Raw genomic sequence first — 26,551 nt, 5'->3', positions numbered from 1 at the left:
AGAAAAAACTCCGATACTTGATTCGTAAGATATGGTTTTGATGACTTTTCGGATACTCAGTGCGACGACGACTGAGATACATGAAGGCATGCACAGCTTGGGGCATAATTTTTCTTTCTCTTGTAAACGAGGCAATACCAACATCAAATTCATCTTCATCGCCGAGCCGCCGAGGCGTGTGCTCTCTCGCAAGCGTCCTTATTCACCGAGTCGGACCAGCGGCCTTGCAGCGGAGAAGTGCCGCGTCTTTGGGGTGCCTGGGGTATGGATTCTTCCAAGAGCAGCGCTGCCTTTTGAAGAAAGAAAGAGACGGACTTCAGCTGAGGTTGACAGGGGAGAAAATGGTGGAGCGGATAACGGGGGAGAGGAATGGGCAGGGTGGGGGGCTTGCTTTTTGGTGCCGAATTTCTCTTTGGCTCTTAATTATCGGATACCATTTCGTAGTTGAACGAGTTGGAGAGCAGAGTGGGTAGGTTTTGGCGACTCTTTCTGGCTGTTTGCGGTCAAACTCGTCATGAGGGCAAATATAAGCCCAAGTCTGGGCGGTGGTGTAGGGGAGTTTGTGGCTTCAGTCTGAGACCCTACTTTGAGCATTTGGGAAATGGTGGCGGCGGTCGCAGACATTAGTCCCTTTGCGGTTCAGCAATGTCTCGTGCATGTCACCATGTTCGAAGGGGGATCAACTAGTGTCTCTTCTGTCGCGGTCGTCCCCCTCCTCGTCCTCCACCCATCCATGCCATCAACACCAAACCTCGAGAGCCCGCATCCACTCGCGAAACCCACAACCCACAAACAATAAGTATTGTTCCTCCGCGGCAGATCCGCATCTCCGAGGATGAGGTCCTCGAATCATGGCAATCAACTGGCCGGTTGGCCCAATGGCAAGGCGTCTGACTACGATCTCAACCCCCATCTCCCTCATCTCGAGCGGATAGGACGGGCTCTACATCAGTTATCAGGAGATTCTGGGTTCGACCCCCAGGCTGGTCATAATTTTTAATCTATAAACCTAACGGTTCACATAAATGCGACAAGGCTCAGTCGTTTGCCTGCCTTCCACAAACTAATGTTCTCGTGGTTCGAGCAATCATGGTGAAATTTCTAATTTTCTTCGCGCTTCATTCAGGACGCTTTGTCCCCCGAACCAACGCGTTGTGGATGTGCGGTAATGATACGCCATTTCTTCCAACCCTTTTCCCTGGGGTTCTCCAACCCGTACGCTTCAACTACCGATCATTTCTAGCCCGCAGTTGACAAATCGCGACGTCTGCCAAGTGTTCAATCACCAAAGTCTAGACTTCCGGGATCTGAGTGCCCAAGAGCAGTGGCCGAGTCAAGACTGGGAAAATGGTCCTGGGCAAATGAATCGAGGGTTTGTCTTGCCCGTCCACCAACGACGGCGATTCCCCCTCCCTCCTACCAGATCTCCGGAATCATGGGTGCGCCAGTGCATGTGTCTGGCCAAACCGTATCAGCGTCCCCTTGATTTCTTTCTATACTGATAAAGGAAGAGTCGCCTTCGCCGATCCCAAACCGTTCATCTCGCCGAAAACGGTTCAGCCACTGACCGCAGTTTGATCTTCCACCCAGACGGAAGAGTGGGATTCAGGCGAGCCCATCGTCCGGCGTAAAACGCCATCTAATTTGCATCCGCAACAAAAAGACCGTTCCTGCAGACATAAACATATTCTTCCCCGCGGCCCGCGCTGCCCCCTCCCCGGTCTCCCAACGAGTGAACCTTGGACTCGTAATGCCTTTCTCGTTGTCGTTGGCTTGTGTGTCTGTCCCTGCTCCATCGCAGTGTCTTGCAGTCAACACCCAATTTGATGGCGGCCCCGTTGACCAATAGTCTGCCGGCCTGCGCCGTGAGTCGACTTCCCCCGACATTTCCCCACAACGTCATGCATATAGGACGGGCGTCACTAATGCTCGTGATGCTTGACCAGGTTCCATGCGTCTCGCAGGCGCTCAACTTCACCACGTGTGCCGTGGCCAACCTGACTTCGGCATGTTTGTGTCAGGACGGCCCTTACATCAGCACCCTGCGCAGCTGTATACGCGGTGCCTGTGATTTGGAGCAGTCATATAGTAAGTCATGTTTGCCTTCTGTCATACTCTTTCGTCCATATAACTTCATCTTCCTGCAATACATCTTCCTGGCTTTGCAAGCCACTCTCGGATCTCACTTCACCATCTACGGCCCCCGCCGGCAACTGACATGCTGACCTCTCTCAGTTGCTAAGAACGCGACATGGACGAGGTGCGGATTCGCATATCACAACCAGACGGGTACCGTGGCCGGCAGGTTCACCCTAGTAATCGGCACAGCCTTCTTCGTTGCCGTGCGATTGCTCTCCAAGGCTTTGAGATTATCGTCTTGGGGAGCGGATGATGTATCATTGATCATTGGATATGTAAGTCTATGCTGCCTCTCTTTCCACGGTGTTCTTACTAATCAGACATGCAGTTCTTCTCGTTATCATTCGCCATCTCCAAGTTTCATGGTAATTTCCCTTGCGATTCGCTTCAAATCTTATACTCCCTTTGTCGTATCTAACACTGTTCCAGGTCACGAGCTCGGCATCGGTCGAGATGTATGGACGCTAACATACGATGAAATTACTCGCTTCATGCAGGTAAGCCTCCTTGCATTGGATATTCTAGACAGCACGACGGCGGATCTCTTGGACATAGAGCCACACCAGACTAAGCATATAACCTACAGGTCTTCTTCGCCTTCGAGGTGATCTACACCCTTAGCATCTCTGCCCTCAAGGCCTCAATACTCTTCTTCTATATTCGCGTCTTCAGCATGGTCAGCAGTACCTTCACCATCGTACTGTGGTCTACGCAGGCCTTCAATCTTGCCTTTTGCATTGCTTTCACCATCGCCAACCTGGCCCAGTGCCACCCTTTCAGCAACGCCTGGGAGGCATGGGACGGCAACCACCCGGGTTACTGTATCAATGTATACGCCATGTTCATCTCGCACGCCGCTATTAATATTACCTTCGACGTATGGTTGCTGGTGCTACCGGTCACACAGGTCCTCTGGCTTAATTTGAGGAAAAGGCAGAAGGCAGAGATTATGTTCATGTTTGGGCTTGGAGTGTTGTAAGTGTAGACGACGAGTGTCCCCCTTTTCGATTTCTTTCCCTTCGTCAGCTTCCTCATGTCCAGTTTGTGTATCGGCGTGAGATCTTTCATAGCTAACCAGTGACTTTGGAAAGCATCACGATTGTTAGCGCCATCCGAATGAAAGTATTGTTGAGCACAGAGAGCTTCAAAGATCCAACATGTAAGCACGAGACTCTTCCTTTGCATTGATCCAAGCCTCATCCCGATTCCTTCACGAACTTTGCTCATCGCCGATTCTTCTCTTACATAGACGATTCTTTCTATCTCCACATGTGGTCCTATTTAGAACTTTCTGTCGGAGTAGTAGTTGCTTGCCTTCCGGCAGCGCGCCAACTTTGGCGGCATTTGGTACCCAAATTTCTACGATCGATCGGTCTTGGTTCGCCAGCGTATCAAGTTCATGCACGACAGGATGACTCCACCAAAAGGCTCAAGGCTATACTGTTCATGAGCACCAGCCAGGACAAACCCATACCATAGAGCTAGAATGAGTTTCCGTCGTATCTCATGCGACCCGGTTGAAGCCCCGATGGCTTTATGCACCGCTCCGACTAGTTAATGCCATGTACTATTATGTAATGATCAGATTATGGACCACAGGGATCACGTTGGGGTGATGGAGAAGTTGTGGTGGGAGCACCTCCGTACCAGGATTCCGAGCCCAGCCTTTATATGTTTCATTACGTTACTCTTCGAAGAAACGATGGGATAGGTCTCATTGTTCAGGCTCTCATTTAATAAGACCTCTGGAGTTGACGAAGAATGCCACACGTCTGATCCATGTCCATGCTTCTCGGCTCAAAAGCTAACAAATCAAACATCATGGTCGTAAATAATTTGGTTTTGAAATTCGAGATTCACGGATACCCAAAGACATTATCAGGGTGAGAGGGAATAGAAGGGGCGAAACACAGGCTGGTTAAGGACTATGCACGTCTGGGGGAGGTTAGGAGATCACTTTACAAGATACTTTTGTGTTGTGCATTTCCAAATCTGAGGGTATTGGCGTTCGAACGGCGCAACAGACTACCAGAGTACGACCTACTTTGCCATCGTGGTCAACTACACCGGCAGTCAAATGCAGCGACCGGGAGCCGGGCTCGGCACCGGAAAAGTGGATATCGACGGAGCCGGTTACTTAACTGCGCCAATCAGAGGATGACGGCTCCGACTCGGACAGAGCGAGTCCCTCTGAACGGCCTTGCTACACATGAAAAGCAAAAAGAAATTGAGAAACTTAACAAATGATCATTACATCCAAGTCATCCCAAGTTCAATGCTATTCTTTAGATATATATTTAGTAGATAAACCGCGTATTGACAGGGGGCTGTGCCATTTCAAAAGCAAGTGGATGCGCCGGGTGGATAATTCACAGTGTTATCAACTTGTTGAACCACAAATCCGCCCAAAACCCACAGAAAGACACTGTTACTCCCTGTTCTATCAAATAAAATGCTGGCCTCTGGGACCACTTGGTTAGCGGGTTCGCCATGCATCATGTTGATACGGTGAGCAGAGGCAACCGTGCTGCGATGGATCGACAAAACAGACACGAGCCTTGGAAACATAAGTTGACGAGGGGCATCGCTATTTTGTAAATTTGTCAACCGTTATTCTTCTTCTTCTCATTCTCAGCCGTCTACTGGTCTACTCATACGGACAGTCATTGAAGCACATCCGCCCTTATCCCGCTGTACTATGTCTACCAGATCCTCCATCCACGACCCGGGCGACCCCAGCCAGCCGCTGCTTTCGCAGCAGCGGCGACACACCAGCACATTCGGCTTTAACTTGCCCTCATTTAATAGCGGTCGGCGCGTGTCGCCCCTATCGGTACGGCGCGCCTCGCTGCTGGAGGTGCATCCTCACCACGACGACGTCGAGCCAGTGCTGCCGGCCGCCCCTGTCGCTGCTCACCATGAGACTCGTCTGCACAAACCCCAATGGGCGCTGAGCGACAGGCCACCCAACACGTGGGCTCAAATCCGCCACACCTGGCGCGAGGAGTTTGCGTAAGTACCCACCTGATGCCATTCGCCAAAACAAGAAAATCTAGGAGCTGACCAAAGACAGCGAGTTTTGGGGTACGTTCATGATCCTGCTCTTCGGCGCAGGCGTAGAGTGTGAGACGCGGTTGAATTACCGAGGGTCCGACATCCGCGAGAACGCTGGCGATTTCCTGCAGTGCCGTCTGGCATGGGCAGCAGGAGTTTCGATGGCTGTGTGGATGTCGGGCGGTGTTTCGGGCGGCCACTGCAATCCGACCGTGACCGTTGTGCTGGCCTTGTTCCGCGGCTTTCCCTGGCGCAAGGTGCCGGGCTTCCTGGTCGCCCAGGTGCTTGGTGCCACCCTCGCCAGTCTCGCCGTCTACCTCAATTACTCCACCAGCATTGCTGCATATGAGGGTGGCACGTCCCGCTCGCTGGTCGGCGAGCACGCCACCGCCGGCCTGTTCTTCACCTTTCCCGCCGCCGGACTGCCCTATGCGGGTGCCTTCTACACTGAGTTCCTCGCCTCGGCCACGCTGGTCGCAATTGTCTTCGCGCTGGCTGACAAGAACAATCTGTCCCCGCCTAAGGGCACCCAGCCTTTCGCAATGTTCCTGGCCCTGCTGGCTATTGGCTCCGCTCTGGGCATTAACACGGGCTATGCTATGAACGGTGCCCGTGACACTGGCCCGCGTATCGCGTTGGCTATCGTCGGTTATGGCTCCGGCGTCTTCACTCACGATTCCTTCTACTGGCTCTGGGCGCCGTGGGTTGCCGCCATAGCCGGCGGCGTGATGGGCGCTAGTGTATACGATGCCTTCATCTATACTGGAAGGGATTCGCCTTTCAACATCCCCCGGAAAGAGTATGACGAGGCTTTGTAAGCTGACACTGTAGAGGGTTGAAATAGGAGACTAGGCGACATGAGTAGCTGGCTGCATTAGTCCGGGAGCCTCGATACTGTCTCAGAAACACGTGTTACTCCGAGAAACGATTTGTGACGGGTCTGTACAATTAATGTGTGACGAGGTACATAGACAATACACGACGAAGAAATATAGACGATAGAATAGGAAATGACATTTTAAAGCCCAAGGCAATGCTGAAGGGTTTCTCAATGCTGTGTCATGGCCTTGCTCGACTTCAAGCTGGTTGCGAATTGAAGACCTTCTCGTCCTTTGAAAGGGCTGGTGTATTAACATTTGTCTTATTGTCAGTCAGTGTACTGACGTATTCAAGCCTTGAAGTGCTAAACTGAAGACCGTAGATTATTCTCTCTACTCCAAACTCTTGTCTTGATTTGTTTTCAAAAGATAAGTTTTCGGCTTTTACGGATTTGGTTTCTTGTCCTGATTATCATGTCCAAATATATGCCCCTGACTCCTTCGTTGAAAGCTATTCTTCGAATATGGCTACGATGTGACAAGGGCACCAACTGTCTTACCATAACCTTGGCACCTTTGAGATGCTGGCTTGGCTGAGTACAGGGGACCGACCTGGCTAGGATAAGTCCCAGAACTAATCTTAGGATCGTCATCAGAGCCGTCAAAACTCATATATATACGGAAGGAGGTCTACACTAATCTAAAGTCTGCTCTATCTGAGATAAATGCAGTGAGACCATTCTATATGAACCCTAGCAAGTCCTTCTTAGGCCTTTGCACTAGAATCCACTTTGCCTTCTGCTCCTCTCCATGATGTTCATGGCCATCTCCGTAGAACCCCGTACTGGCTATCTCGACCTTCTTCTTCGGGGCATCGTCGTCATAATCAGGGTTTCCAGGCTCGGGATACTTTCTCAAATGCTCCACAGCCCAAATCAGCTCTTCTGAGAGCACCGGCGGTGTCCGCCCCTTGCCCCTGAGCGTAGGCAAGCCCGCAACCCGGAAGAGCCAGTTGAGCCACTCAAACGTCTCGCCTGTCTCCCATGCAATATCATGGAATTTCCGCCCATCCTTCCTAACTAATTCCTCTCTCTCCCTTTCCCAGCGTTCCTGCTCTTCAATAGGCGGCAGCGCAACAGAATGCCTTCCTGAAAACACACGGGCCAGTGCAATGGCTTGGTACTCGAAACTTCGAAACGTCAAAACTCGCGGCATGCCCACAATCCCGAGAGTCTGGAAATCTTGGAAGAAGGTATGCCAAAATGTCTTGATGAGTTTGCCCTTCTTATAGTCGTACAAGGCCCTCCCGCCGTTGTTATCAGAGTTCCAGAAGGGGTAAGAAGGCTTGTACCCCGTACAGTAGATGACGTGATCTACATCGTCGAGGTATGAACCGTCTTCAAAGATGATCCGTCCGTCTAGACGGTATTCTTGAATGACAGGCTTCCATGCGATTCCTTTGGGCGGTTCGTCGCCATCCCAGCGAGATTTCGAGCGCCGAGACTGGAATACTGGGGTTTGGACTGTCTGGACCAGCTCTTCTGTGACATCGTGGCCTGATGCAGAATTGCCGATAGTCACAATCTTTTTTCCAGTGAAGGGTTGTGGGGAGCGGTAGGTCTTAGAGTGGACTACCCGGCCCGGAAACTTCTTGATGTATTCGTCCAGACCCTTGACATGAGGCACCTAACAAGCTCTTAGCACTTGACCATTGTTGACGGCTCTTTGAATCATTGCTAAGTTAAAGGGGATCCGGGTGATACATACGTAAGGAACAGAGTAATGCCCATTAGCGAGAACAACGGCATCAAAAACTTCCTGCCACCAGACATCGACATTCCGCGCCGCATCAAATTTGCGCAGTGTCAATCTCCACTGCTCAGGTCTGTCTTTTGCCGGAATTCTGGAGACATCTTCAACAGTCGTGTTGAGCACCAAGATAGAGTCAGTCTTGTGCAACGAAAAGTAGTTCTCAATGTATTGCCGAGGAATATAGTGCGGTGCAAATGGACCATAGGCGAATCTCGCGTCCGAAAAGGACATTGCAATATCGGGAACGTTAGTACTGTGATAATACGGTTAGTAACTTTGTGTCTGATTTCACCCACACAATTACCTAAGAATAATCCAGGCTTACGTCAAAGATTGGTAAATTGGTGTCTGAGAGTATCTTTCCCGTTGGCTGTGAGGTTTCACCTGGGGTAGCTCGCTCGGAATCTCCACAGCGGGATCGACATCTGGGGGAAGACTTCCTGGCTGGAGTGGTGGAAGCTCCGACGGGTTTGGGTCGTAAATCCTGCGACGCAATGTTAATCATTGGCTTTCGCGGACTTGTATCAAGACAGAATACCATGTTCCGCCAGCAGACTCTCGCCGTTCGAAGACCTGAATCCTCTCGAAGTAGTTCTCAGCCTTGAACGCGGCAGCAGTAACAGCGCCTATCGCGGTCACACGGAAAAGTTAGTCAGTCCAACTCGTGACGATCTCAACGCATGGAAAGCCGATTCGTGAGGTTTCGAGTCGGTTTTCTTGCTGCGCCAGACAATGGGGGTTTGGATGTAAATTTACCTGCAGCACCAGCCCCAATGATGGCAACGGACTTAATCTTGCGTTCGCCGCCCATGATTTCCCTTTCTTTTCAAGCTGTACACCAAAACAATCCAAAGAAAGGCCCGGATTCTTTAATCAAAATTTAATTTAACAAGGAATGCACCATGTACAAATAGTATTGAGAAAGAGCGAATCCCACAGCAAGAAGAGCTTCGCAAACGAGTCAGCCCATGGTAATTTGTCATCTGAAGGGCTCTGAGAGGGGTTTTGGAGAGATACTGGGTTGATCGGATGCATTCGCCATCTGTCGCCATCCTCAGAAGCGATTTCACCATCGCTGCATCACGTGAGTGTTCGGGTGAGGAATCGGCACTTTCGGGGGGCAACCAGCAGACTCAAACTTTGGAATCCCTTTAAGAGAATAGGGAAACGATTAATAAATAACTTGGGGTTCAATTGAGTTTGTAGATACAGATGCTTTGTGTAAGGTAAGTAAAGCTGATTAGGACGGATGTACCCGACTTGCATGGTTCTCCTGCCTTACGGCTGATGAGTCGCGAACTCAAATGCCCCGCTTCGCCGAGCAATTCTCTAGGGAAAACGTCCGAGAAAGCCGGTCCAGCAATGTACAAGTCTTCCGACTCGCGTTGTCATCAAGACCAGTTTCCTAGTATTGCTTGAAAACTAACTATATTGTAACCATCTCGGGCTACACTGATTGGGCTATTAAAAGCTTTGAGGTTGAAGTATGGCCTCCAAAATCATCAAGCTTCGATCAAGGGAATAAGTTAGTGGGTAATAAAAAATTATCAGGGAAGCAGATATAGATGTCGGCTGTGAGACATATGTAAGCCATCCAAGGAGAAAAGGTTTGCAATCTAGAAGGTCTAAGGCAACGCGAAGACGGCATTTACTGTGTTGCCTTAGATGTAGTTGAATTGCGGATACACAGCGTAGTGGGAGCTGGGCGTGTTCAGCAAGTAGAGGGCTGTTGATTAATCAGTATCAAAGTACAACTTGCGTTGGAATTAAAGGGGCTCGGTGTATGATGGCGGCTCTAGCGTACGTTCGGATGGATCTAAGAACAACCTCTACATCCCTACACTCACTTCGTTTCATAAGACTTGAGGATTGTCAATATACGTCTGGACTCGATCATATCTATCGAATCCCTGTTGTTTATTGAGATCGGCTGAAAGAAGCACCGTTGAGAGTAATAATGGTCGCATTAAAATGTGAGCAAAACGTGTAAAAGGAGTTTCCGCAAGGTCATACAAGCCGACATCTCTCCCAGAGCCTTGTTATGACAAGCTATAATCAGCATGATGGTGCATTTTATAAAAAAAATGGCGCAAATGCCACAGAACTACAGGAAGTTTTGAGTACCGCTCCTTTAGCAGAAGAGTAGATATCAAGACAAGGGGCCAAAAGATTACGAGCCTATATCGCCTGACGGAAACGGAGAAGCAAATACAGCCTGAGAGACAATAGATCATCAATTCGACCGCCTTCAAAAAAGATATCTACTGCTAGTGGCTTGTTGACAATCACGGAATGTTCCCGGATTTTTGTATGGCCCATATGCCGTTCGAACAAAATCGAGGGGGCACTTCTTTTCTTTGGCTTTTAGTAACGGTGTCTTTGAAGTGCAATAGTGCTCGAAACCGACAACGCTATGCCGGCAATAGATGGCACTTTGAGATCTACAGAATCTCCAGTCTAAAGTTATGGCCTGGAGCTTAAGGATGTAACCCAGTTGACAAGATAGAGTGTTGTGGTTGTCCGTTAATACTACCCTTTGCTATGTTCAGAGCTTAGTTAACGTTATTGTAGCCCATAAATGTCATGCCGTAGACCCGTGGACCCAATGAATTGGAATTGCCTTGCCCTATTGCAGTTGCTTCAGATTCCCAAAAGTATAATTTTCAAGGTTGAAAATCAATGCACTACTTATTGAACAAATGCTCATAAGCACCTTTCATCAATTAATACTATCTGGCCGTGCTAAGTACGATATAGAAGGCATAACACTAAGTCTCAACCTCCATATCTGCTCTACGATGTATGCATTTTCCGTTTGTATACTCTTTGGTCCCATAGGCTTCCACTGATCACGCGACTTACTCATACCACAGTGACAGCTTGTATAGTTGATGCTATAATTATGTATTGAGCATGTCTGGTGCCGTAGGACTCCTTTGTTCGGAAATCGCCTCGCCTAGTCTCTCACCTTGATTTGATTCCTTTGGCTTAGCCAAGGTCTAATGGAAGCTATTGGGGTAGGAGGTTGATGGATAGCATAGTGGAGGCCAGCCTCCACCGTTTCTGTGAACCTCCACTTCCGAGATAGAGATAATCCATCCATGTGCTATCGTATCGTCCACTTTCGAGATAACTCCACCCCCACTTACGGTCCATCACAGGATGTAAGTGAATGTTCAGTATCGCTTCACTTAGCTATAGGCGACATGATATTTATACTCCGCTTTAGGTCGTTAGCCTCTTGTTCAAAAACTTCTTGGAACCCAACATACAATTCCCTATCACTAGTACGTTGCCCTAGAAAAACATGTCTTCGACAAGCCAAGTAACGTTAATAACTTCTAGTGTCATCCTCGGACGCCGAAAGTATCACCGCCGTTCTCCACGCCTACGGTGCGGCTCTCAAGAGTCGTAAAGTGGAAGATGCGGTGGCCCTCTACACATCTGATGGTGTTATAATGCCGCCTCACTTCACAGCCGCCCAAGGCACCAGTGCTCTCTATGAATCGTACACGCGTATCTTCTCAACGATCCAGCTAGTCATCAAGTTTGACATCGAGGAGGTGGTTGTCATGTCCTCTGAGTGGGCGTTCGCACGAACAACGGCGGAGGGCACTAAGACGATGTTGGCGACGCAAGAGTCGGAGCCGCACGCGAATCAGGAGCTATTTATCATGAAGAAGGAAAGTGGAAGCTGGAAGATTGCAAGATACGCCTTTTCAACTATGAAACCACTCGTACAGAATGGTATCCGAAGAAGCTAAAGACACAGGCAAAACAAGTCAAAAATAAAACAATCTGCTTTGGGCCAGCCCTGGCATCACGAGGTAATTGTCCAAGCCTGCGCATCTCCCGAGGTCTCTGGGGAAGACATTCTGTTGAACCTCTGGGGGGGGGGGGGGGGAGGGGATTCTTGTGGCTTCAGCTCTAGTAACTTGGCACTTGTTTCTGTCAAGCGCTGGTGTGCCTGGGTGATGACACCTAAAAACAATAGTGAAAAAGAAGAGTCGCTGTCTGATCCCTTCCAACGCATGGTAATGATGGCGGCAACATGTCGGGGAAACCCAACTCAGCGAGCACAGCACAATCCGTTTCAAAAATGAATGCTCTTGATGTTTCCCTACTTTCATTTGCTGTTGCAGGTGGGTTTATTGGCAATGATCGTTTGGACCTACAAGTACGGCAGGGTTGCTGCATTCCGAGGTTTAGCAAGTTATTGACCCACGTTTAAGCAGGCTCTGACGCACCCCCCTCGACTGGCTGCAGATGCCTTGGTGGGTTGCACACCAGATGCCTTGCAGTACAAGCGCTGCTGTAGTCGGGTCGTACTGCTACGTGACGGGGCCTGATAGGACAGAAACGGACTGTTAGCGAGGTTATCTGCTGTAAGATATGAGTGTGTATGTGGATTAGAGTTGAATTTGTGTCAGAGTGGAAGCTGCTTATTACTCAGACAATCATGAATTGGGGATAAAAGTCCGCGCACCCAGATCCCTGAGGGGGCGGGCAACCTTTAGGAAACATCCAGAACACGAATGCCTTGAACGCGCTTTTTGACCCCTTTGGCCCCTAATCAGCGAACAACCAGCATCTTCCCTTTCTCAGTCGTCGTCATCACCATTAGTGTAGAGATTCCAGCGAGTCTTTAGGGGCGCTGGTACGATAATTGAGTTTTACCCTCCCTCAGAATCATTCGAGCTACGAACAGACATCAAGATGACCGGAAACATCGAAACGCTTCAGTTGCATCGGTACGATGCTCTTGAGCATCCTGAATCAATACGAATACTCGTCTTGCACCCGGCCAAGGTTCACTACGCGCCGATCAGATGCAGTTTTCTGGACGAAACCCCAATTTTGCCGGTTATTCGAAAAGAAAGATGCAGAGTTCCTGTTTGGTATACGTGTTCCGGAGAATGTCTCGAAGAGGCATCTAGCTATGGCCTTCCTTCAAACGGAACTTCCATGGGAAATAGTGGCGACTGGGAGGGCGGTGATTTTAATATACCGAAGATCAACTCTTATGAGGATGTTAATGAGGAAGATTCCGAGATCGAAGAAGCCCCTATCGGACTTAACCATGGGTCTGATAAGAGAGAAGACAGCTGCAGCGATGATATCTGCGACAAGTATTACGTCGTTTCTGAATAAGAGCCGTACAACGTGGACGACGAAGAGGACGACGGAGAGGACGACGAAGCACGCAGTGACTCTGAATTTTCAGAGCCTCTACGAAAGAATTTCAATCGGTTTCACCGTAGCGTGACTCGACTACCGCAATTTCCGGCTTACGACGCGTTGTCCTACACATGGGGCGATGCCTCAGATCGACTGCCAATCATTTTAGAGCCCACAGGGACTTCTACTATGATAACCCGGAACTGCTTTGAAGCTCTAAAAAGCCTCCGAATGTCGGTTTCAAATCTTCTGCTATGGATTGATGCTCTCTGCATCAACCAAGACGACTTAATAGAAAGAACAAGCCAAGTTCGCCTGATGGATCGTATCTTTGCGTCTGCCCATCAGGTGATTAGTTATGTTGAAGAAGAAACCCAGTCCAGTCGTTTGCTGTTCGAAGAACTTGCCTTGGCAGATCACATTCCTTGGGTGCAGAAGAGAAGTCGTGGGCCATTTCCAGACCGCCCTACACCTGGAAAGGACATTATTGACGCAATGGACACTCTCCTGGAGAGACCTTGGTTCAAAAGGGTCTGGGTTCTGCAGGAGGTCCACAACTCAAAACTTGCTGCTAATCCTGAAACTTATATTGTTTGCGGGCAATCAACGGCATCTCTGACTTCCCTAGATCAATGTATAGGCGGTTATTCTAACAACCGGGTTACACGTCACGAATGGCCGTACCTAATGAAATCTCTCCGCCAAGGAGATTCCACCCTATGGAAGGCTCTTCTTTATAGCTACGCCTGCCAAGCCACTGATCCTCGAGACAAGGCTTTTGCGCTTCGGGCGCTGGTATATGACGATGACACGGACCTGGACAGTTTGATAGACTATAACGCCAGCCCAGAGGAAGCTTTTACGAATGTTGCGGTGTACCTTCTCAGGCATGAGCCGGTTTTGCATATGCTTTCTGTTGTTGAGCATCCTAGTCCGATGAACATGCCTTCTTGGGTGCCCGACTGGACACAAACTAGACATATCTCCACAGTGAGCTTTATTTATTTCGAAGGGTTTGATCCAGAACACCTATCGCCTGTATTGGAGGATTGGCATGAGAGTATTTCTTTACAAGATCGGAGTTGCCAGTGTGGTAGTTGTAAAGGCTCTCACCTGGTTCTCCAAACCAAGGGCTTTAAGCTCTCTCACATCCAGCATCTTGGTTTACCAACATGGTATAAGGACCTAGCGGATGTAAGAAAACAAATGTCTGAAGTGTTTGATCTTGTCAGTGGCAATATGAAACTTAACAACCAAGGTAAACCGATGCACTGCAGCCTAGCGCTTACGATCCTTGAAGGTATGGTTACCGAAGTGACTGTGTGTATAACATTATACTAATGAATTCATCACAGCTATTCAAGCACTATCGTTAAAACCCGGGCATTTAGCCCTTCTTTTTCAAGCAGTAGGTACTTAAAAATAGTATGGACAAACAGCATTAAACTAACTAATATGTACAGCACCGCCGATACAACAAAGATAGGGAACTTCTTGACGATGACGAGGAACTGGATAATGTTAATGGGAATACAAAAAACCGCGTAATGTTCCTGGACACCAGAGGCGAGCTAGGGTTTGCTCCAGAGGAGGCCCTTGAAGGCGACGTCCTGTGTGTGTTCAATGGATTGAAGTACCCTAGTTTGCTCCGACCTCGAACCGCTGGTGGGTGGCAACTGCTTTCTGGGAAGTGTTACTTAAGTTGCATGGCAAATCCATTGAAAAGTATGAATGGGCACCTGTCGAATCTTGAACACACAACATTCGATATTTGGTGAAGCGATTCTCTCCATAGACTTCGGTGGTGTGTTGTTGTTCGACAAGGCCACTAGCAGCAGAAAATATGATGTCAAAGAAGTATTAACAGAAGAAATGCTGTCGGATTTCGATGTTTTTCCGAAATAAACATTCAGTGTTGCAACGCATAAGAACAAGTATGACTAATGCAAGAGTGGATGAACACTGAAGAGCTGTAGGAATGAAGTCTTGTGTTCATGAAGCAACTAAAGTGTATAGTGAGAGTAGGGCCTTCTCCAAGTCTTCGCTCCTGAATTGGAGAGCGCGGGTGTTGACTTGGCTTTTATGCAAGGGAACTCGATCAATGTTAAAGTTGGAACAATGGACAAGAGCAATCTTCAGGTGAGCATAGAGACAGAGCTGCTGTTCGTACATCGCTTAAGAACGGTATCTAAGTACGGTCAGAATGCACATCGCTGCTCTTTGTACTGGAATGTACTACTAATCACTAGTGCGGGAAGAACTACTGCTAAGTAGGATAAATATTGAACTAGTATCCCTTTCTCTCGTTCCCTAAGCAGTAGCAGGCTTTGGCTGCCCCAGAATAACATCAATGACTCTGTGGTCGTCGTACGTAGCAACAGTGCGCTCGCACAAGGCCGCAACGCGCTCTTTAGTCTGCAGGCCGTCGGGGCAGATGAGCCAGATGACGTTGGTCATGAAGGAGCGCCGGTACTCGACCATGACCTCCGGGTCGTTGTGGCGGTCAAACCTGGGCCCGCCGAGGCGGTGCAGCGTCTCGAGGTAGTGGTCGAGGATCTCCATTTCGTGGGCGCGGCGGTCCTCGACGCTCAGCATGGCCGTCATGTGGTAGACAATGTCGTGGAAGCACGAGCCGAAGTGGAAGGCCGACCAGTCCAGAAACCCGATGCGGCCGTCCCCGGTGAAGTAGACATTGCCAATGTGCGTGTCGCCGTGCAACAGCGTGCGGAACCGGGGGTTGCGCTCGGCGTAGTACCGGTCCAGCGCCTCGTTGCAACGCTTGCCGTCCATCAGGTAGTCGGGCAGCTGCGGCCGGCCTGGTGTCCGCACCACCTCGTCCCACGGCGTGCACATGAACTTCATGGCCGGATCGTAGTTGTTCCAGATCCCTGTCCGAGGGGGGTCCGTCAGCAACCAGAGCTGGTCGAAGGCCTTACGAGGAAAGAGGAGAGGAGAGGGGGCGGGGTTTTCGTACAAGGGTGGTCTTCTTGGCTCTGGCCCCAGTACTGCGCATGCAGACCTGCCAGCTGTTCGACACCGTTCATGACCTTCTTGACCGGGTACGAGGCGACCTCGGCGGGAAAGGTGCAGCCGTCCTTGACCAGGTCGCTCATCACGGCGATGCCCTGTGTCTCGCTCGTCCCGCTCCACCAACCCTTGGGGTAGAGCATGTTCTTGACGTTAGGCGCCACCTTGGAGAAGAAGTCCGCTTCGCGCTGTGCCAAGCTGACGGTCCACGGCTGTGCCTTGATAATCTCGGGGCTGAAGACGCCCTTGACGCAAATGTGCGTCGGCCTGTCGTCGTTGCTGCTCTCATCCTCGTACGTGATGGTGTAGAACAGCTTGCTGCCCGTACCCCAGATGGTGTGCGTGTTTTTGATTGACTTGATCTTATGCCCCAGCTTTGACCCCAGCCACTCGGGAGTGACATCCACGGGGAGGGTGGGAAGCTGCTCAGCTGTGATTTGAGGCATGTTTTCGATATTCTGCGTTGCTGCGGTGGTTGCTGTGAGCAAAATCCATGGACAGAGTGGAAGTTGTAGGACATTGCACTGATACTGAGAGTAGGGCTAAGCTTACGTATCTTGGATACTAATTGCTAACCGAGCTGACAACTGGCAGCCGTGGCGGATCTGGCAGAAGACATAGATTGTGAATAGTGCTGAGCGAATACAATAACAACATCCTGAAGAAACGCAAGTAGATAGTTAAGCGAGCGATGAAGCAGAAAATAGGATACACTCGTTAAGCAGAGAGTCAATAAAGCTATACAAGTTTATTCAGATTTGGCCTTCCTCTTCGTGAATGCCATCTCGGGAATGCCATTATCCTCTATAGACACGTGCCTGTGTTAACTGTCAACATTTAAGGATCATGGAGTTCAGAGTGGTTTGTGTCAACCTCATACAAGTTACACAAACAGAAACAATATTCGCGAGCACACTAGGGTGTTCCCCTTGAGGATCCACTCCCTTTTTCATTTTGTTCAATCTCATCTATCTACATGGGAGTCTTCTCTCCATCCCTCATACATCAAAGGCGTCGAGTCGTCGATTAGTCGTTCTCGTCGTCTCTCGTCGCCATGTCCAATCCGAAATCCAACAAAATCCTTCAGTCATCACGAAGCAAAAGCCCAACTATCTCCTCGTCCCACACATCTCTCGTCCCGCAAACAATATAAAACAGTCTGATATCATTGAAAAGCAAAAAGGAACAACCCAAACCTACCTCCTTGCAACTTTTTCTCTCCTTGCTTTGGCTCTGCAGTGGGAGATGTTGAGGAAGAAAGATGAACAACAATGGGAAAACCATAAACGCCAAAAGCTGCAAGTCATGCCTTCGTCAAAAGTTGCCGCGCGCAGAGGAGAGTTCATCAGCGCTTAAAAATGCTGCTGAGCTTGCTGCCGCCAACACTGCTTCCCACGCTACTCCCAACGCTGCTCATCTTCTCGCTGACCTTTTCGCCGAAACCGCCCATCCACTTGGGTACCTTAAGACTCATGCGCACCTGGCCATCAACAATCATGCTGACGACGTTGAGGATCGCAAAAGTGGTAGAGCCGATGGCGCGGAAGAGCGCCAGGATCGCCACGGACCAGAGGATGAAGGCAAGGTAATAGTTCTCACCGATGCCGCGCTCACTATACGCTTCAGACACGGCCATGGCAAGGATGGCATTGCAAATGAGCCACGATAGAACCATGTAAGTGCGCACGCTCTTGTAGTAGTCCTCTTGCAGCTGCGCATCTGAAAGGGCCGGCACCGGAACCTCAACGCGGTCGCGGAGGTTTCGCAGCGCCTCATCGTATCCGGAGTCGATATCAAGCTGCTCCGAGGGCATCTCAAGCTCGACACTGTTGCCCTTGCCTATGGCACCACCCAGATCTGTCTTCATGACGTTGTCTCCCTTGGTGCCCCATGTGACGTCGTGCGTGTTGCAGAAGGCATATACCTGCAAAGTGCAGATGTACGCTGGCAATAGCATGAAGTACTGGGCCGCACTGGTGAACAAGTGCCAGGGGTCAAGATACAGGAAGGACATGACGAAGTACAATCCGATTGTGGAAAGAATCGAGACAATGAAGTTGGTGAAGACGTTGTTGCCCATTTGGATATCCGGATTGTCTTTCTCTTTCAGCTGACGGATGACAATGTAAAAGGTAGCGAATGTTGTGTATATCATGATGATGCTGTACACGATGATGCTGAAGAGGTACAGTTTCTTCGCTCCTTGTGGACGGTTGCCCAGAGAGAGGATGAATTGCGCGCAGATGAGCAGAACGCAAATGTACCGTAGGACCGTGAAGATGTATTGACCGACATTGTGACCAAAGGGATCAACCAAGGGATCAGCGAGACCGCCAGCCACGAAGTAGAAGGTCAGGTAGAAGTTTGCCAAGGAGAAGTACGTAAAGATAAGCTGCAGGAACTGGTAGACGAATTCGACATGGAGGAGAATTTTGCGCGTGATGGTGTGGTCGGTGTACCAAATCTGCTTGAAGTGGACGAGTGAGTACACTGCAGCAAAGAAGGCACCATTGAGCCAACGACGTCTCTGTGAGATGAACTCAGGAACAGTGTCTGGTAACTCGTTAGTTGGCATTAACATTCAGTGGACGTGGACTCTTACCTGGCACATCCGTCTCACCATGACATCCCTTTACGTACTTCAACACCCAACTCTCACCACGCTTGGCGACAAGCTCCCAACAGAGAATACGATCCTCAGCTAGGTACATGTTGGCCGTGAATACGTCTGCGTGTTGTCCATGCAGCGTCTCTCCTTTGAAGTACTGACTGAGAGGACCATGGCCCGTCTCGTCATTCTGCAGAGCGTGGTAGCGGTATGCACTAAGCGCACCAGGCAAGACGGTAATGTAACCAAAGATCGACTCCAATGGCTTGTCGAGAATGTTAGACATCTTGTACTCGAAGTTCTGCGAGGCAACGAGTGGGTTCAGAAGGTTGACTCCGAAACGGCCCTTCATAGCCTTGATCTCTCCACAAGCACCAGCGACGTTGGAGTCATTGTCAAAGGCCTTCCACAGGTGGTAGAGCGATGTGCCACCGGGTCTCGTACCGACATCGAGCAAAATACAGACATTCGGGTTGAGCGCTTTTCCAAAAGCATTGAAAAACCAACGATGCGAGTTGAGCTTCCGCTGGTTCTTTTCCTTCAGACAGAAAATCAACTGGCAAGGAACAATACCCTTCTCGGCACCCTTGAACTTGAGGTCAGAGTCAAGTGAGACCTGTGTCGTATACTCGTAGACGTGAGCCTGCACGGCCTTCTGGTTGACGTAGTTCTTGGCGATGCCGTGCTGGTAAACACCCATGGCCGCCAGCGCGTCGAGTGTTCGAGGATGGATTTTTTCTCTGCCATCGGAGACAATGCAGACGACAATTTTTTGCCAACCGTTGTCTCCCCACGTGCGCGACTTGGAACGGGCGCAGAAGTGAGAGATGTTCTTCATAACGGCGTACATTGTTCTGGTGAAGTCAAACTCGTTTTCGTTGAACATGGTGACGCAGATGAAGAGTTCTGTCTCGCGGGCGGTCTTGCCGATGGACTGGCGGAGCTTGTAGCCGCGTTCAACAAAGTCGTCGGGGTCGCAGGTGACGGCTGTGTATCTCATGTGGGTGAATTCAACCTCGTCACGACGAGGCAGGAAACTGTAGAGAATCGTGGGGATCTTGCACTCCAGAACCAGTTCTCCGTTGATAAGCTGGACCTCCTTTCTCGACATTTGGGGCGCACGCACGCCTCGGCGTTCCTGCATGCCATCCGGCGCCGGGCCATAGTGCTCAACCTTCTCGTTAATGTCGGTGTCTGTCTCGCCTTCGCTAAGGGTCACTTGGTCTTGCGACAAGTAAGACTCTCTCATGGGCTGAGTCTCACTGATGTCCGTCTCTGGTCCAAAGACGTCGTCGGTATCATGAAGAGGAATCGAGACTGTCGCATCGTCTGCAAAAGCAGCCGAGTTGCGGTTCACGCCGGTTGAGAATAACGGCGCAGGAGGAAGCGGTCGTCTGGGACTTCCACCGTATCTGGATGACGGAGTTCCTGGTCTTGGGCTACCGTTGAGGTCCGATGGTTCGTATACTCCAGACGGCGGTGGCCTGGTGAAGTCTGAGGAAAGGCGGGACGGGCTGTATGTCCTGGTCGGCGATTCGCGTCCGGACTGGTACTCGTAGGGGTAATCGTCTTGGTACTCCTGCTCATAAGTGCGCTCATACTCGCGGGCGTAGTCGCGGCCTTGGAACGGAACGTAAGTCGAATCGGGCGGCGGCATGCTGGGAGGGGCTCGGATAGAGGCGGATCGGTCGGACAAGATGGACGACGCGTAGGATCGTCGACTGGATCGGGGCCTATGATTCTCTGGATGTGAGCTTGTGCCTATGCTATTACTAGAATCATCTGATAGAGGAGCGACGGGGCAGCTGAAAGACTGGTGCAGTTGACTTTTCCGCACCGAGGGACCCTCTGGTATGGTCGGGAGACTGTCCCGAAGCTGTGCTTCTCTCATGGATCTGGGCCTTGTCCTCTTCTGCAACTTAACAGTAGTGGACCGCACCGGGATGCGGGAGGCAGGCTTTGCATCCGCAAAGTCAACGACACTCACGCCGCTTCGACGTGGTGTGTAGACAGGCTCCGGAGACGAGATCGTGGTTAACCGTGCCTCCTCCTGCCGCCGCAATGCATCGAAGTGATCTGGGGTAGAGACCGCCGGGTCTGTAGCGTCCGACTTCTTCCTGCGCAGAGAGAGAGGGCGCGGGAAGAGGCTGGGCGACAACTCGGGCGTCTTGTGAACTTGGCGAAGGCGAGGAATGGAAGACGCAGATACAGGAGTAGAAACACAATGAAGGGGTCGCGATGCGCTGGGGCGACTACTGCTGACGGGTGGTGTCTGGATGTGAGAGCTGGGTGTTACATACGGTCGGCTGTCCATAATGGGCTCCTCCACTGAAGTCAAGAGGCGAATGGCGGCGGGATTGTTGGAGCGTCCCGACGGTGTGTCGTCGCGATCATCGTAGGGCGGGAGGCTGTAGTCGGGCGGCCGCGAGGGGGTATTTGGGTCCATGGCGAGAGTGTTGTTTGCGCGCCCCGATGGTTACTGGGACGAAACGGTCTGAGGAATGGTAGGACGATTCTTCTCGAGAGGCCGGTGGTGTGGAGTTTTCTTTGTCTACAACGAGCCGGCGCCACGATGAGATTGTTGCGAGCGAGGAATTGACGTAGCTCCCAGTCGGTTCGTGGCGTTGGGCTGGTTCCAGTGTCTTGATGTTGCAAAGTCAGAATCGGGGCGTGTAAGTCTCGAGTGACGATTGTGTCGCCTTGAGAATTTCGCGGTGGAATTCCCAGTGGCAGGCAATATCGATAGTACGGAGACTAGCTTTTCTGCAAAGTGGGATACAGAGGAGATGATAAGAGGAGGTAAGGCAGAGGAGCTGCGGGAGGGAGGGTCGAGTGTCGGGGATTGCTTGCGCAGCTCTTTCGCTCTCCCTCTCTTTCTCTCGTGCTCTGTCGCCCAGCGCATCCGCGAGTGTCGAGGGGCAACAGGGCGGATCGGAGAGTTGTATCAGGTTGGCACGGCAACGGGACGCGGTTGCATGGGATTCGTGTGGTGTCCTTGTTCTCCAAAGCGGGCCGGCGCAGGGGGCTGAGCCTGGTCGGGGAACCTCTTAGCGGTTAGCGACCCACTAGCGCTTCTGGGTCCCGCCGACCGTTCCTGAACCCGTTGCCTGAAGCGGCTGCGCAAACAAACATCTGTTCGCAAGATCACTCACCTGCGCCTGCACATCACCGGATCCCAGTAACACCTGACATGAAAGTGCCCATGGTATCCTCTTTGTCCGTTGAGGTGACGTGATCTCCGCCTGAGCTGCATCTGTCAACATCTGCACTGGGTGCCACGATACGATCTTTGCTCCATCCGGAGTCGAACAGGCCCCCGAGGGCTTCAGTAATATTTTCTTGGCATTGCCCACGTCCTTCATGTGCATAAGTGGCTCTGTCTATTCTATACGTCTGCAATTCGTCTCTGGGGTAAACAACCATCTCCACGCCTCCAAACCTGTAGCACCTTCTTACACGCCCCAGAGCGCCCTCCACCGCTTCTCGTCCGTTCTCAAAGGTCCATCAAATCGCCCAAACCGTGCCGGTAGCCCCTCGTTGGCCTCGGGCAGGCAGATCCACTCGCGCACGCAATCCGGAACCTCCTCTTTGATGTGACTGATGCAGATCAACGCCTGCTGATCCGTGAGACCCTTGACCCTCACCTCGTCTGCTTTGGCGACCTCGCTATCCACGATTCGCTCGCCGCTGTACGTCTTCTCCTCGCCCTTGGCTAGGTAAAGCATGCACTTATCCCGGACAAAATCGTCCATGCCACTGAATGCCTCGTCGAGCACCACGACGTCAGGGTTCTTGATGATGGCCCGTAGCAGCAGGGCGATGCGCTGCGCGCTAAAGGAGAGACCACCAAAGAGGTGCTCATTAGACCAAGACAGGTTGTCGACGCTGCTGGCGGGTGAGTTTTGGTGGCCTGGGTTCAGCTCAGGAGCAAACCATCGCAGTGTTGCCTCGACCTTGCCGCGTGCCTCGTCATCGAGCTTGGGGATCCCCTTGAACGTGTCTGCCCACGCATTCTCCAGGACCTGCCGTACCGTCAGACCGCGGGGCATGTGTTGGTGGACCTCGGGACTCGAGTGTCCAATCCGTGACTGGATGTCCCAAAATGTAAGGGGCCGTCGACCCGATCCAGGCTCAGGCAGTCTACTCCTGCCAAAAAGCCTGATGGGTAGAGAATATGTCTGAGGGTGGTCGGAACAGAGGAGAGACACGACAGTGGTCTTGCCTGACCCGTTCGGACCAAACACTCCCCATCGCTCTCCTCTTCGGACCGTCCAGATGAGACCGTCCTTTGGCCCGGAGGGTGTATTTTGAGACCAGTTGCCCAGTGCGATTTTGCTTCCATATCTCACTTGGCAACCGTCCATCTCGACCAAAGGCTCGCCGAGTGGCACCTCGGAAGTCGATGTATCCGCCGATGCCGTCGACTCAGCAGCATGCTGATCCTTCTCCTTTGACTCGAAAAGCCCGTCGCCTTCAATGCCCTTCACGGTCAATGTCTTACCCATCTCCACTAGTGAGTGCACAGGAAGCTTCTCATCCTCCTGGAGCCCGCCCTTCCATACGCCCCTGACATACTTCCTGAACCCTTCCAGTACGATATCCTTAGGACCCATCGAGCCGACCTGGCAGTCACTCCGCAGATAGATCAGGTGCGTGATCCATTCGGGTAGGGGATCCTGAGGCCTCGCGCTCAGAACAAGCCTGGGACTCTGCCTCTCAGCCAACGACTGAAGTAGCGGGCTCAACGACGCAACAGTCGGTGGGTCGAGCCCCATGAAAGGCTCATCCAGCAACAGAACCTCGGGCGTCGTCAAGAGCGCTCTCGCGATGCGCGCCCTCCTTCCCTGGCCGTTGCTCAGGAAGGCAACAGGCAGTTCTAGAAGCTGTTCCAGCCTCAAGTCCGTGACCACCCTCTCCAAAAGCTCTTTGGAAATAAGATTTTCCTCGCCCGGCAACGTCTCTAGCGGATTCAGCTCCGTGTTCCCCAGCAAAAAGTTCCTTAGCGAGAAGTCTGTATTCTCCCTTCTTGACTCATACCGCGCGGCGAGATATGCGCTCGTTGTTGGCCCGCCTATGGCACTGCCCTGCTCGCCATCGAACCCGACGTACTGGATCGCCCGGTTCGCGCTCCGCAACCGCGCCGGCACCTCATCTGTCGAGAGATAGGGATATGTCCGCGCCGTCGGCGGAACCGCAAGATGCTGACCCCTCAGAACCTGCAGAAGCGTCGTCTTTCCGGAAAGAGAGGGCCCGACGACGCACCAGTGGTTCTTGGTCTCGGCAAAGGACGGCAGCTCGAAGCTCAGTTCGCTGAAGAGCGGCGGGTTCGGCTGCGTCGAATGCGCGTTGGGGTGACGGCGGTAGAAGGTGCCATTGGCAATCCGCAAGATCGGGGAGAGCGATTCGGTAGCCGCATCTTTGGTAAAGGTTCCAAGGTCGATTGAGTATCGTCCCTGCGTTCCCGCTGGTAGTCCACATCGTGACTCTTCCTCTTCAAATCTGGGGCTGATAGCTTTCCCCAGACTTTTTGTACGTAACGCCCTGCGATCTCGGTGCATAGCTCGTCTGTCATCGCCCCACCGCACGGTCCCACCTTCCTCGGGGAGCGGAGGCAGCGACAGGGATAAGGTAAGCTGGCTGCCGCGCCTGCATTTCAGCCTGGACGTCACGTGCAAATGCCTTAGCTAATGGCGGGACTGGACTGGGGGAGAGCAACGCAACCAGGCGGAAAGCTCCAGGCACATCACCGAAGCGCAAGCTCCCAGTAGTCAGTCCCTCGTCGTCAAGTTGCATCACCATCAAACCAAACACCAACAACCTTTTCCAACACAACCACCTCCAAATTATTCAAGATGGCTGTACGTCCTACCCCCCCAGTCTATTGCTTACCTTGCAATGGAACATAGCTAACACAAACTTCTCTCAGATGCGAATCGTCCCCGCCGCGAACCAACCCACAACCTTCGCCGCCGGCGCCGCCGCTCCCTCGGCGCCCGGCGTCCACGACACCCTCCGCGCGGGCGTCGGTCAGACGGCCCTCGACGCAAAGTCTAACGTCCCTGCGAGTGCCCACCCGCTCGAGTCCCGCCTCAAGAACTGGGAGGCCACGCAGGAGAACATGCGCATGGAGACGCTGCGCCGCACCTTTGGCCTCGCGGAGCCCATCCGCCGCCAGATGGAGCTCAAGATTACCCAGACGGGCGAGTGGCGGCCTCTTGCCCTCGGCGGTCAGAGGCCCAGCGTCCACGAGGAGATCCTTCGCGGTAAGGACACTAGCGTCACGTGGGAGGATGTCTACTCGGGCGAGGAGAGCGTGGGTATTGTGGGCATGCACGATGAAATGGAGAGGAAGCTGAAGATTTGAGACCGAGGGGGGCCCTGATGCCTAGGACAGGTGCACATGGGTAGAGGATGATTGGAATTGTACAACCACGACATGCGTAACGAATTCTGGACGGCGTGGCTAAGGGGACATCAAGACCATAGACCAACGATTCGCTAGAGCGTTCAGGTTCAGGGAAGAGGGAACAGATTGCGTTCTACTATCCTATGGACAAAACACCCTATGGAGGGGGGGGCGTGGGAAGAGAATCAAACAGAACAAATACATAAAGCTATGATACGCCGCCGTACTCCTGGTTTCCCCTTATCGTCTTCGCTCTTTGTAATACGCTCGATGGATGTTGGGGTGGTGTCTCCAAAGAGAGATAACACACAAGACATGAGAAAAAGGGGCCTGAAGAAGCAATCCATCCCAAAAACCTCTCCAGGCCAGCCAGCCCACCCATTGTGGGCACATCTGGAATTGTATGCAGTGTCGAAAACCGTGACCTCAGCCAAGCCTCTGCCTCTTTGGGTCGTGTACCACGCAGAGCACCAAGGCCTGGATCAGACCAGACAGGTTGTCCTCGCCCCGACCTTCCTCCATGCACGTCATTCTCTCCAATAGAAAAGGAATGGTTCTTGTGAGAAAAAAAAGTACTGGCCGCAGAAAGAAAGCTAATGCTGGTCGGTTGGATCATAAGATGACACAGCATCCGCCGCCACCTTCTCGGCTGCGGCCACCGCCGGAGGTTGACTTGTTGCCTCCCTTGGGCTCTTCCTCCTCAACAATGTCGGCTGGCCGAACTGTCATGTGTACGACATTGGCTGCCTCTGCGCTGAAATGATATTCTAGCGATGTGTTAGCAAGGGAAAGGTGTAGGCAGGACATGATCGCTGGAGCACGCTTACGCTTCAGTTGGTCCTTGTCGTCCAACAGTTTTCCAAAGTGAATCAGCCGTATGCTGCTGGGGCTCGCCGGCTTGGGATCCCATTCTTCACGCCACTCCCGCAGTATCAACTCCTTTAACGTGTATACGCTGATGGTAAAGGGGTCCTTCTTTCCCGCCTCGGTCAGCCCAGGGACGTTCACGTTTCTCTTTGTCAGGTACTTCTCATCCAGCTTGTAAGGGTGTCGTGCGCCAGTCGTTAACAGGAGCGTAATGTTACAGACTGGACCATCTGATGGAGAGTTGTTGATGGACTGGACATCATCGACGGAAGGGCCGATAGCCATGGCGTCATCTTGGCTCTTGGCCACTGGCGGGGGAGTGGGTTCCTTCTCCTTCCCTTTGGTGGATCGTTCGATTGAGTCGCTGACATCGCTGGTCGTCGAGGTCGCAGCGGCGGTATCAGTGGTGGTATTGTTGCTGGCTTCGAGGTATGTTGACGCAGCAGCGCCGAGTGCCCCATTTGATGAAGTCGTCGTCGTGGTCGTCGTCTTTGTTGTATTCGCGGCGGCGGCGGCATCGGCATCTGTCGATGAGGATTGCGGCAGCGTCTTCATGGGTACGGCGTCTTTGGACTCGGGCAACGAGTCTTTGGCTGGTTGACCGCTGCTCATGTTGGCGTCGGCTGGTTTGGTGTCGGCCAT

At 51.8% G+C, this 26,551-nt stretch overlaps 11 protein-coding genes and 1 non-coding gene across 12 annotated transcripts; 5 read left to right on the top strand and 7 right to left on the bottom strand.

The window, feature by feature from the left end:
* The first annotated feature begins 864 nt into the window (after positions 1-864).
* Positions 865-990, top strand: ColSpa_tRNA_204. Its single transcript has 2 exons — positions 865-900; positions 955-990. It is a non-coding gene; the product is annotated as a tRNA-Arg (tRNA).
* A 944-nt stretch (positions 991-1,934) lies between these two features.
* Positions 1,935-3,118, top strand: ColSpa_07581 (uncharacterized protein; the record flags this gene model as incomplete). Its single annotated transcript, XM_049273793.1, has 5 exons — positions 1,935-2,088; positions 2,236-2,414; positions 2,468-2,504; positions 2,569-2,636; positions 2,726-3,118. 5 exons carry the CDS (start codon positions 1,935-1,937, stop codon positions 3,116-3,118), a joined length of 831 nt encoding a protein of 276 aa, XP_049129750.1.
* Positions 3,119-4,837: 1,719 nt separating this feature from the next.
* Positions 4,838-6,011, top strand: ColSpa_07580 (uncharacterized protein; the record flags this gene model as incomplete). Its single annotated transcript, XM_049273792.1, has 2 exons — positions 4,838-5,151; positions 5,213-6,011. 2 exons carry the CDS (start codon positions 4,838-4,840, stop codon positions 6,009-6,011), a joined length of 1,113 nt encoding a protein of 370 aa, XP_049129749.1.
* Positions 6,012-6,752: 741 nt separating this feature from the next.
* On the bottom strand, positions 6,753-8,054 carry ColSpa_07579 (thiol-specific monooxygenase; the record flags this gene model as incomplete). The annotated part of the gene is made up of 2 exons (XM_049273791.1): positions 6,753-7,697; positions 7,779-8,054. The coding sequence occupies 2 exons, from the start codon at positions 8,052-8,054 to the stop codon at positions 6,753-6,755; spliced, it is 1,221 nt and encodes a 406-aa protein (XP_049129748.1).
* A 270-nt stretch (positions 8,055-8,324) lies between these two features.
* ColSpa_07578 (thiol-specific monooxygenase) lies at positions 8,325-8,634 on the bottom strand (the record flags this gene model as incomplete). Its single annotated transcript, XM_049273790.1, has 2 exons — positions 8,325-8,449; positions 8,580-8,634. 2 exons carry the CDS (start codon positions 8,632-8,634, stop codon positions 8,325-8,327), a joined length of 180 nt encoding a protein of 59 aa, XP_049129747.1.
* A 2,290-nt stretch (positions 8,635-10,924) lies between these two features.
* On the top strand, positions 10,925-11,587 carry ColSpa_07577 (uncharacterized protein; the record flags this gene model as incomplete). The annotated part of the gene is made up of 3 exons (XM_049273789.1): positions 10,925-10,987; positions 11,053-11,110; positions 11,169-11,587. The coding sequence occupies 3 exons, from the start codon at positions 10,925-10,927 to the stop codon at positions 11,585-11,587; spliced, it is 540 nt and encodes a 179-aa protein (XP_049129746.1).
* Positions 11,588-15,311: 3,724 nt separating this feature from the next.
* ColSpa_07576 (uncharacterized protein) lies at positions 15,312-16,474 on the bottom strand (the record flags this gene model as incomplete). The annotated part of the gene is made up of 2 exons (XM_049273788.1): positions 15,312-15,889; positions 15,976-16,474. 2 exons carry the CDS (start codon positions 16,472-16,474, stop codon positions 15,312-15,314), a joined length of 1,077 nt encoding a protein of 358 aa, XP_049129745.1.
* Positions 16,475-17,373: 899 nt separating this feature from the next.
* ColSpa_07575 (chitin synthase 2) lies at positions 17,374-20,293 on the bottom strand (the record flags this gene model as incomplete). Its single annotated transcript, XM_049273787.1, has 2 exons — positions 17,374-18,581; positions 18,631-20,293. The coding sequence occupies 2 exons, from the start codon at positions 20,291-20,293 to the stop codon at positions 17,374-17,376; spliced, it is 2,871 nt and encodes a 956-aa protein (XP_049129744.1).
* Positions 20,294-20,609: 316 nt separating this feature from the next.
* ColSpa_07574 (uncharacterized protein) lies at positions 20,610-21,082 on the bottom strand (the record flags this gene model as incomplete). The annotated part of the gene is made up of 2 exons (XM_049273786.1): positions 20,610-20,811; positions 20,937-21,082. 2 exons carry the CDS (start codon positions 21,080-21,082, stop codon positions 20,610-20,612), a joined length of 348 nt encoding a protein of 115 aa, XP_049129743.1.
* A 1,006-nt stretch (positions 21,083-22,088) lies between these two features.
* Positions 22,089-24,194, bottom strand: ColSpa_07573 (putative ABC transporter ATP-binding protein; the record flags this gene model as incomplete). The annotated part of the gene is made up of 1 exon (XM_049273785.1): positions 22,089-24,194. The coding sequence occupies one exon, from the start codon at positions 24,192-24,194 to the stop codon at positions 22,089-22,091; it is 2,106 nt and encodes a 701-aa protein (XP_049129742.1).
* Positions 24,195-24,488: 294 nt separating this feature from the next.
* ColSpa_07572 (proteasome maturation factor UMP1) lies at positions 24,489-25,000 on the top strand (the record flags this gene model as incomplete). Its single annotated transcript, XM_049273784.1, has 2 exons — positions 24,489-24,494; positions 24,563-25,000. The coding sequence occupies 2 exons, from the start codon at positions 24,489-24,491 to the stop codon at positions 24,998-25,000; spliced, it is 444 nt and encodes a 147-aa protein (XP_049129741.1).
* A 654-nt stretch (positions 25,001-25,654) lies between these two features.
* Positions 25,655-26,551, bottom strand: ColSpa_07571 (uncharacterized protein; the record flags this gene model as incomplete). Its single annotated transcript, XM_049273783.1, has 2 exons — positions 25,655-25,809; positions 25,870-26,551. 2 exons carry the CDS (start codon positions 26,549-26,551, stop codon positions 25,655-25,657), a joined length of 837 nt encoding a protein of 278 aa, XP_049129740.1.

Source organism: Colletotrichum spaethianum, assembly GCF_022836535.1.
Source record: "Colletotrichum spaethianum MAFF 239500 DNA, contig19, whole genome shotgun sequence".
NCBI lineage: Eukaryota > Fungi > Ascomycota > Sordariomycetes > Glomerellales > Glomerellaceae > Colletotrichum > Colletotrichum spaethianum.
The sequence above is the reverse complement of the archived record's forward strand: the minus strand, read 5'-3'. Positions and strand labels throughout refer to the sequence as shown.